This window comes from Merops nubicus, unplaced genomic scaffold (genome assembly GCF_000691845.1).
Source record: "Merops nubicus isolate BGI_N331 unplaced genomic scaffold, ASM69184v1 scaffold11244, whole genome shotgun sequence".
Classification (NCBI taxonomy): domain Eukaryota; kingdom Metazoa; phylum Chordata; class Aves; order Coraciiformes; family Meropidae; genus Merops; species Merops nubicus.
The window spans coordinates 21,281-32,498 of NW_008603624.1; the positions used below are offsets into that span (position 1 = coordinate 21,281).

Below are 11,218 nucleotides of genomic sequence, written 5' to 3' on the forward strand. Positions count from 1 at the left end.
AGTGTCTGCAGTCAGAGCTCTTCCCCTTTCGTCAGTTGATCAAAGCACAGGGCTCAGAGGCACTTGCTGGGGTGAAAGGGGTAGCCTGGAGGTTTGTATCTCTCATTTTCATTCTCATTCTCTCTCTCTCTCTCTCTCTCTGTAAAGGGAGCTTGGTGTCCCATCCGAGGAAAGAAGTCACCCTGCGTGGACAGCCACCCGCCCGGCCCTGGGAAGGAGCTGGGTCTGCCGGATCCACCATCATGCAGCTCTCTGTGCTGCTGCTCCTTTCTCTGCCGCTGCTTCTCGGCGTGCTCGGCCAAGCCGCAGCTCAGTTCCCTCGCCAGTGCGCTACCGTCGAGGCCCTGAGCAGCGGCATGTGCTGCCCAGACTATTTCCCTGTGTTCGGGCCGGGTACTGACCGGTGTGGTGTGTCCACGGGGAGGGGCCGGTGCGTGTGGGTGACTGCTGACTCCCGGCCCCATGGCCCACAGTACATCCACGACGGGCGGGATGACCGTGAGCAATGGCCTATACGCTTTTTCAACCAAACCTGCCGGTGCAACAGTAACTTCTCTGGTTACAACTGTGGATCCTGTCGCCCAGGCTGGAGTGGACCTACCTGTAGCCAGCATATCACTATAGGTAAGAGCATCAGAAGTATGACATGGAAATTTTTAGCCATACTTGCTTCTAAATGTACTTAGCTTATTCCTTTTCTTTAAAACAAACAAACAAAAAATTATATTTATTTAGCAAAAATACATTGTCATAGATGTTATTGAGGCTGCTGCTAGATGAGTTTTCAGTTTGTATAACAAGCTCCTGTATTTAACACCCAATAAAAGGAGGAAAGAAAACTTATAGTCATTGCAGGATTAGGACCAAGCCCACTAAGGAACAGAACATCTAAGTTGAAAAAACTGTATTCTTTGGAATTACTTAAAATAATGTATATAGACGCATACATGTATTTGTGAATATTCTGGGAATAATATATAGATAGGTATTATGTTTAATGGCTTGTGACTACTCTATGTGTGACAGCAGCAATATAATTCAAAATCCATTAATACATTTCTAAACTACATACCCAGCCTTGTTAATTTTTGCTTACCTAGTTGCTGTCAATGCCTTTAAAAAGGTTAACTCATGAGTATGAGCTGTTCAGATGAATCAGCACAGGGACTGTCTGAAATTTCTCCAGTTTATGTGTAGTCCAGGATACAAGTAAATAGATGTCTAAAATATTTTGAAGTAGTTATGAAATCCTTGTGGGACTGAAAAAAAAATCTTGACTATTGACCATAAATTATTTAAAATGAGCAGGCTTAGGGACAGATACTTGTTCTCAAGTAAAAACCATCTGAATGGACAAGATTCCAGTCTTTATTAGCGAAATTTTAAATGTGCTGTTGAAATCTTGTAAAATCCATAATCCTGCAAATGACTGATGGGTTCTGTTGGCATGAGAAACAACAGGTCTCTAGCACAAATGTGCCGTGCCTCTCGCAGAAACAGAAATGAATGCTGCCATTATATTTTCACCAGATAGGAAATACTCTGTAAATGTGAGTGTTCCAGCAAAGGTTAACAAAGAACTGTTTATCTATTCAAAATGTTAATAAGGTTCCTTAAAAAAAAAAAAAAATTATTGAAGGCTGTGGGGAAGACCTTAGAATCTTATTCATCCTTTGGGCTCCAAAATGCAAACTAGGAAGTAGAAAGTAATGGATCTGCTAATCCAGGTTGCACTCTTTGATGCTCTGGCCTGTTCTCTTTAACAATTATGGTAAGTATGAAAAATAAGCAAGAAATAAATGTTAACACATGTGAAAAGGAAATCTAGAGATAGGCAAAAAGCAGCTTTAGCTGATTTTCTAAAGTATACAAGAGCCCTTTTTACTTTTCTTGCTTACTAAATCCTTTACTACTCAATAATATGCCAAGCAAATCAGATTTATCAGATATGACAATGTAAGGTTAAACAGGGGAAATCAGCTTCTTACTATACTTCAAGTTTCCACATGGAGATCGCCTCTTTTGTCCATCCATAGAGCTGGCCTCAGCTGCTTAGACTCTAGAAGTAATGATTGGATTACTGTTGGCATATACATATAAAATAGCCATAAAGTGCTGTTTGGTGCCTTCATATCTTCTAAATTCATGCCTAACTTTAATAATAGTTCCATTTATTTGATGTGGTTCAGCCACATATTTTGAAAAGTGAAAAGGTTGACATGTCTATGTAAATCAAAATCAGATGGATATTTTTAGTGTGCTCCTTAAAACCAACAACAAAAAATGCTTCAGTAACCAGAGCTAGCATATCAGCTCTGTTCTGCAAGACAGGAAAGCATGTTTCAGGATACAGAGTCCATGGATTAAATTCGTGCTTCATCAAGTGTTCCTATAAACTTCACTGAAGCCAAGGCATCCTCCACTGCATCAGCTTTATATAGTGAAATGTAAATCACACTTATTCTTCACATTGACTCATGGTAAACACCTGTTTCTTCTTAGACCGACATAATTCATTACTTATTTGGGCAATTATGGATTTTGCACATTTTTTTTTTTTTTTCTTCATGATGAAAATAAGTGCATGGCAAAGAATAGCTGTGAGGTCTTCTACCTATGTCTTCAGCTAAAATTATCCTGAAATCTCAGTCCAGGTGGAAGAATGCTGGACTTGGACTGAGGTGTTGTGGACTCTGTTCCTCTTGCTGGTAGTTCAACAAGTCAATTTCCTTCCTTGCTTCACTGCATATATATTGACAAATATATTTTTAAATGGTTTTGAGAAACACTGCTGAAAAGGACTAATATATGGCAGTTGTTAATAATAGCAGGTGTCCTGGTTTCGCTGGGACCTAATCATGAGCCAGTCACAGTCTGCAGGCCATCAGCAGCTTTGAGTCAGCCAGGGCAGGTGACATGACCTGGCTTACAGGTGTATCCCGTACCACAAGCACCACACTCATTACAAAAGAGGAAGTTTGCTTAGGACAGAGGACTTCTTGCTTGGGCTCCCCTCTTCCTTCTCCTCCTCTTCCTTCTGAGGACTGCCTTCCTGTTTATTGTCACTGCTGTGCATTCACTAGGCTGAGTGTAACATTGTGTATTTTATATTTGCATGGATAGTCATTTGGCTGTGTAATTACACCTGTTTATCATTTCAGCCATTGGGTCTCCTCCCTTTTTTCTTATCCCCCTTGTTTGGAGAAAAGACATCACTGGGTGCAAAAAATAGTTTAGCCCCAGATATGGGCTAAATGTAGACAGCAGGTAATAACCTTAGAGAGGTGTTGTACTGCATGAAATTTACAATTCACTGATGAGTCTGCCATTTTTCCTACAAAGGTTCAGCATAAACAATGTACTTCACTAAACTGTCAAGTTGTGGATCTTCTGATTATTATAAATTGCTATATAGTATTCTTTTCTTGTAAAGTGTTACTGCAGGAAACCTTAAGTATATTGGATGAAGTTCTGAAAGGTTTGTGTGACAAAGACCTGTCTTTGTCTTTTCTCTGACCGGATGAAAGGATTATCTGTAACAGTTGTTCTAAAAGCACTAAAACAACAAGGTTTGGGGCTTTGATTTTATTCAGCTTAACCTTTCTGATAAAAAATAACACTTTCTATTTATGCTCAGTACTCTCTGAATTGCCCCAATAAAAAATGGATGCATGCATGACCAAAAAGGGACTTACCCAGCATTGTTAGTAGCAAAACAATTACGCTCTGTGAGATCAGACTTCAGTGTCTATTACTTTGGTAACCTGCTGCTTCTGTATCCTCACAGTCAGGAGGAATCTTTTGGATCTTAGTGCAGAAGAAAGGAGGCGTTTTGTGAATGCTTTGCATCAAGCCAAAGTGACAATCCATCCTGACATTGTTATTGCCACACGAAGACGTGAGGAAATATTTGGACCGGATGGCAACACACCACAATTTGAGAATATCTCCATTTATAACTACTTCGTGTGGTCTCATTATTATTCTGTCAGGAAGACTTTCCTTGGTGTAGGGCAGCAGAGTTTTGGAGGAGTAGATTTCTCTCATGAGGGACCAGCTTTTCTCACGTGGCATAGATACCATCTACTGCAGCTTGAAAGAGACATGCAGGTAAAGTTTGTGTTAATGTTGAGCCTTGCATTCATGCTATATTTTGTACAGTTAAAGAATTTCTCCCCTTATTTCAATGTGTAAAAAAGATAGTAGCTCTTTTTACGCATTGAAATATTTCTGCTTGAATTTCAGTTACTCATTAGGTATACTAAACTTAATAGAATATATTTAGATTTTAGACTGTCATAGAGATACTAAAAATAATATTTCAGAGTAATGCAAAACTTAAAAGTTACACAAAAATCTGGTATAAAAATAGATACAAATTCCAGATATATCCACAGGAAGTGTTTTACTGGACCAACTACAGTTATTGGCAGTGTTATTTTTAATATCAAGGCCCTGATTCTTGACTAAGTTAGACTAATCAAAGCAGTAGAAATTCTAAACTGAAATATTACAGAGATGACTTAAGGTTTCAGAACCATATTTTATTCATGTAATTAGTGTAACTGGTCAGAGAAAATAGAGTTTCTTTCTCTTGTTTTCTTTTTCTTGGGAAGACCTATCCGTAAAAGCAATATATTCTTTTATGGACCGACATCTTTCTTAAAAAGGAATAATTAAGAGAATTAATTTTCAGTGTCAGGATTAAACAGTCTTTGAAATCACTTCAAGTGTTTCCACTAGCTGCAATGGCTCTGCATCAGGCTGAGGCACAAACTCTTTTCAAAAACTCAAATTTTATATCAAAAGCATTTCATTATGTGAAAGCCCTGAGGAGTTCTAGCTTTTGATGATTTAATATATATTCCTACTTATGTGAGTAAACTTGATCATTAGTTAAGCTAATTTGGCTGGCCAGAACATCCTGCTATATAAATATTGGAAGCCAGGACACACTTCACAACTGTTCAACTCCAACCCATATTAGAACCAAAGAACGACATTTTGAAGGGCCAGTGTTCCTTTTCCTTATTTTTTGATATGCTCAGTCATTTCACAGTTAGCTTAGATTCTGTGTCCTACAAACACAGCTGCTTTGACAAACCATTAAAATTATTTGGGAAAATGGGATAGCAGTATTAAGAGACATTTCTTAGTTCACAGCATGGTTTCATGGATGTGATACTGTTTTATTAACGATGGAGATTCATGACTCAATTCAATAGTCCAACTATCTGTTCTGTTGAACAAAAACTTCAAAACTGTCAAAACCTTTACACAGATATTATAGATTTTTTTTTTTCAAAACTGAAAAACTGTTAAAACTTTTACACAGATATTATAGATTTTTTCCATATGTTTCCTCTCCTCCATGAGGTAGGACTCTGACTCTTACTAAGTTGTATTTAACTGTTCTGTAACATCCTTCTAACAGTAAATATTATAGCTGTCTGGGGCACACTTATTAACACTATATTTCTGTGGTTTAGAACATGCTGCAGGACCCCACTTTTGGACTGCCCTACTGGAACTTTGCAACAGGACAAAACACCTGTGATATCTGCTCAGATGATTTGATGGGAGCTAGAAGCAATTTTGATGTTTCTCTTATCAGCCAGAACTCAATCTTCTCTCAGTGGCGAGTACTGTGTGAAAATGTAGAAGACTATGAAACTTTGGGAACCCTCTGTAACAGTAAGTATGACTGCTGGCAGATATTTGGATAGAAAATCCTTCTGGTAATAAAAAAATACTTAATCCTTTACATTAAGATGGCTTTTCCTGGCCAAAAAGTCTTCAAGTGATTTTTGAATATTCTCAAACCAGGTTTTGTCAGTCTTCTGATACAGTACATACTTACCTGTCTTGCACTGAGGTACCAAACAGTTCAAAATTTGATCAGGCACTTGTAGCAGAAGAAGAGTTAAATGTTTTGAATTCCCTTCTTATGCAGTATCTATTAATCTCCCGTGCTATGAATAATTAAATCTTGCAGTGTCATTTCTTAACTGAAACTTAAGTTTTCTTCTGACTACTCTATTTATCACCTCCATGACATTTGGCTCCTAAACGAACATCTAACAAATTCCCTTGTTCACTATGTGAAGCATATCTTGTGTTAGGCTTCAATATTCCTCACATTCACCTACCTCTGCTACAAGAGCTAAAAAATCCCAGAGAGATCCTTATATATGCATTACTTCAAGACACAACTTAGCATATTCATGTAAATGGGAGGAAAAAACAGGGAAAAACCACAATATCTACTTTGTCATCTACAAAAAAACCCAACTATAGTCCTTTCCCCAGCTACTCTATCAGGACATCCTCAGCACTTATGTCATAGGTGTCATTGAGAAATCACACTGAAAAACTATAGAAAATTCCCTCAAAACATTTACAGAACTATAAATTTTAGTTAAGAGGCTGCTAAATGCTTTTGTTCAAATCCTAGTGCAAAGGATCCAGCACACAGGACCCCATGAAGATCACTTTACCTGACATGAGGAACTAACCCATTCATTCAGTTTAAGTGCCATTTGTGAGGGAATTTTTATTTTTTCTACCAAGGTTCAGTCATTAGAAGAATGCATTGTGTGGCCTACCATTCTGCATCAGTATTTTTTTCTCTCCTTTCTCCAACCCCAGGCACTGAGGGTGGTCCTATCCGAAGAAATCCTGCTGGAAATGTTGCACGGCCTATGGTACAGCGTCTCCCAGAACCTGAGGATGTTGCTCAGTGTTTGGAAGTTGGTGTATTTGACACTCCTCCTTTCTATTCCAATTCAACAGACAGTTTCCGTAACACAGTAGAAGGTAAACATGACAAATAAAAGGACCTGGAACCACCCCAAATAAATCAAGAGAGCAGGCTTGACACTTTTCCTGTTGGAAGCATGACTTTGGAACAGTCTGTTGGACACCAAGAACCCTTTGCTCTTAGCTTTAAGGACTAGCTTAGTATTAAGTGGAAACAAGCACTAGGTAAATTATTTTATAGCTTATGTCAGTTATTTAAATGTGTAAAAAGCCTCAAAATTCTGTCACTGGCATACTAAATAGAAACTAGCTGAGATCAAGTCCTTGTAATGTAATGATAGGTTGCAGTTATAGAAAACAATCTTTGCATGCAATTTGATGTATCTGCATCCTTAAACAAAGCAAACGTGCTCATAGCAGTTACTTTTGTATATGATTTAAAGCAAACAAAAGAAAACAAAAAATTTTAAGCATTGGTAGTACTTAATGAAATGGTATTGAAGTAGCAATTGAGGTCTGGGTACAGGATTTACTACTAGACATGTTAATTCTTCTCTCTGGGCACATAACTCTGTTTTTCTCTAAGCTCTATCTGTTCTCTCAACTCATTACATTTAAAATTAAGTTATCCATCACTGGCATCTGAACGCACAAGAAACTAACACAGAAAACGGCCTAAAGATTTGATTCATGCTGTTCAGCCAATATCTTGCCAGCTGCTTCTGCACTTTAATAATCCAGAGTTTTTACCAGGAAAGACTAGGATTCATGAGAAGAGATTACAAAATGAAAGCTTAGATCCTTGCCAGACCTCCTGTAGATCTTCTGGCTCTTCTGAAGAGGCATAATTCCTACAAAGGGGAGGATGTGTCACATTTTGTTTCTCTTGGAGAACAAAACCAAGAATCTGCACCAACCTTTAAATACGAAAGTTGTGGATGCTTACAATGTTTGACAAAAGGACTAACAATGCCTAAGTATCTAAACATGGCTTTAGCCACTTCACTGTAAGGACCCCTCTCTGGAAAGTTTGGCCATGTTTGAAAACAGAAGTTTTCATGACACTTCAGATCCTCACATCTGACATGTGGGTTATGAGGTGTTGGGCACTGACAGAGTTACAGAGGGTATCTTCACTATAAAAAACAGAGCAAGTGAAGCTTTTTGAGACATGTTTGCAGTACCTATGTACCATAGTACCTATGGAAATGATGTGTGGAAACATAACTACTGGCTCATTAGGACAGGTGGTAATATATATACACCTAAGTCAGCAGTTAGAAACCACATGCAACTATTTCAGTTATGCTGAACTATATGCAGGTCCTAAATAAACCTTTCTTTTCATGGTATAATGTGGTTTATTTTGGTCATCTTTGCATTAGATCCCAGGGGCATTGTAGTCTACATTCTCAGCATTCCTTTGTAAAGGCAATTTTAACCTGAAAATTATACATGCTAGGGACATTTCTCAAATGCTGGTAGATAAAGAATTAGCTACTCATTTATGCAAATCAAGGCAATACAACAACATGACTTCCTCTCAGAGAAAAAAAGTATCAGCTGGGACTGCATCTTCTAAACTAAATCTTCACCAGGATTTTTTCTGTTCTTCTTTCTTTGCATATTTAGGGTACAGTGATCCTTCAGGGAAATACGATCCAGCAGTTCGAAGTCTTCACAACTTGGCTCATCTATTTTTGAATGGGACAGGAGGACAAACTCATTTATCACCAAATGATCCCATTTTTGTCCTCCTGCACACATTTACAGATGCTGTTTTTGATGAGTGGCTGAGAAGGTATTCCGCAGGTAAGATGTGCTCACGGACAGAGGTGGGTTGTCAGTCTTTCTAGTCATAACAGCTCAGGTGCTTCTTTTGGGACAGCAAGATGCCCTTAATTTTAGGAAAGAGGACTTGAAATGTAGCACTTAGTATAGCTAACAGAGTAATTACAAACAAGATCCCTTGCGCATCCCACTGACATTGATTTTTCAAATTACTGTGAAGGGACTTGGCCAGAGATACTAGGCACAGTTCAAGAAAACAAAATGTGGAAATACATTGTCTCCATAGAGCAAAGACAGTGTAACCATGGAAGGCCCAAATATTTCACGGACATCCCATCATTGTGTAGAGTAAATATCTATGTATCTTCTTGTCAAACAAGATCAGATGCCACACACACCCTCACAATTAATTTACTACCAGTATTCCATAACCATTCCAATATCCTTTCAAAGGATGGTTGCTGTTGCTGTCCTTGCTTCTTCAACTCTGAGAAGAAAAAAGAAAAGGAATAAGGGTGGAGGTGAAGGGAGGAAGGAAGGACAGAAAGAAGGAAGTGCAAGGAAAGAAGGAAAAAAGAGCAAAGAAGGAGATCGGAGAACTGGGGGAAGAATTCTGTGTAAACATAACATCTGTGCAGTATTCTGCACAAAGCAGCAACTGTATTCCTCTTAGGACAATCCAGCCCCCTTTTCCTTCTTCTACAGACGATAGCTACTGTTAAACAACTGAGACTTCTTTGTGCAGCTTCCACAACCTGCATTATGTAGTTTTCCAGCACCAACTATCGGAGAGCAATTGTATCCCCTTGTGATACTTATATGACCCATCACAAGCTTTTACATTATCTCACCAAGATGGATTTCTCATTTATTTTTTTTTCCTTCAGCTGACTTTCTACTGATTTACCATAACATTGCAAAAAAATTCCATGAAGTTCATATCAGCTGTCCTCCTAAACTGCATGAGACAGATCTTCACCACTGTTACAGTCAGACAAAGCCAGATTGTAGCAAAAAGGTTTTACCAAGTGCTACATACATACAAATTCCTCCTTTTCCATGCAAGCAGAAATGAAAAGCCCAACACAGGCAGCAAATGTTACAACTTACTTGTGGTAACCAAGTGCAAGTTATTTTGATTTTATTTACACAAGTGTGATTTCACTTTCAAATTTAGATATCTCAACATATCCCCTGGAGAATGCACCTATTGGACATAACCGACAGTACAACATGGTGCCTTTCTGGCCTCCAGTTACCAATAATGAAATGTTTGTTACTGCACCAGAAAACCTGGGATATAGTTACGAAGTTGAGTGGCCAGGTAAGCTCTCCAAACTACATGCTTCCTTTTTTATCTTTCTATTATGTCTTTCTCACTTTAAGTTTATGCATCATATAACATAGCTGATTTAAATTTCACAAACAGTATTTGATGCCTTTGTAAAGATCTGTTTCTCTTCTTTTGCCTGGCTTTCCAAATCAACAGTGTTTGGGATTTAGTAAAGCTAAAGACTGATGGATTATAGATCATTCCATCATGAAGCTCCCACTATCCACTTCAGGTTTTTGAGAAGTTCTCATCTGCCTCTCAACCTTGCAGAAGATCCTCATTTCTGTATCTTATCTCTCCGTTAAATCACTACAAAGTTTGTGAATCCCTCACAAACCAAATAGTACAAGGAAAGTCCAGGAATGTTTTTAGAGTGTAAGAAGAGAGACTGAAATTTTCTTCACACTTGTGAACAAACTTGATCAACCAAAATTTGAACAAGTTCTTTTTCACCAGTTATTGAATAATGACAGATACTGAGCTTTGGTCTCTGCCTATCATGTGCACCCATACACTCGATATTTACTTTTAATAACTTTCCCTTTTGATCTCCTTCCTCAAGGCCGGGCTCTCCGTGTCACAGAGATGATAACTATTGCAATAGTGACTGCGCTGGTTCTCGTTGCAATTATCTTTGCTGCTGCTGCATGTATTGTGCGTGTGAAGAAAAATAAGGATGAGTTGCATCAGCCTCTTCTTACTGACCAGTATCAGCACTACTCGGATGATTATGATGGTATGTCAACGCCAAGCCAATCTGTTGTTTGAAGAGATGACACTTTTTTTTTGCATTTCACTGAATGATGGTCATCCATCTGCTTAAAATAAAGAGCATAAACTGTCAGCTGTCTTGATACGTTTCCTTCAGGTTTCAACTCCTCTTTCTTCACATCTAAGCATCAGTGAGGCACCTCTGCAATGCTAATTTTGTGTTGATTTGCACAGAGTTCCATTAACTCTTCGGAGGGTCACCTGCAAGCCTTTTCCATGCATATTTCTGTAAAACCTGGTAAAATTTAGTTAACTTGATGACAGTAAATGTCATCTGACCTCCCTTCAGCCTCTATACCCAGAATGCTTTTACAAGGTACTTTTGTGAAAGGGTCAAGTCTAGAATGGGACAGAAGCAGAATCCAAAATACAAGTAGACACCTTAGCTAGGTAAGCAGAATTGTGTTTCGAAATAGCCAGCATGCCAGGCAGGGAGTTACAAGGGAATTCTGAGGGGAATGATGTGTCTGAAATCCAGCTTTATTCACAGGACACAGTTTTGATCTATTTTAGGTGGATCTAGAGATTCACTCCAGCATGTATATTCAAACACAACTGCCTGAA

At 38.5% G+C, this 11,218-nt stretch overlaps 1 protein-coding gene across 1 annotated transcript; it reads left to right on the plus strand.

Moving 5' to 3' along the window:
- The first annotated feature begins 241 nt into the window (after positions 1-241).
- TYRP1 (tyrosinase-related protein 1) lies at positions 242-10,661 on the plus strand. The gene is made up of 7 exons (XM_008938734.1): positions 242-624; positions 3,788-4,110; positions 5,490-5,694; positions 6,649-6,816; positions 8,392-8,571; positions 9,728-9,874; positions 10,446-10,661. The coding sequence occupies exons 1-7, from the start codon at positions 243-245 to the stop codon at positions 10,649-10,651; spliced, it is 1,611 nt and encodes a 536-aa protein (XP_008936982.1). The 5' UTR covers position 242; the 3' UTR covers positions 10,652-10,661.
- Positions 10,662-11,218: the final 557 nt, after the last annotated feature.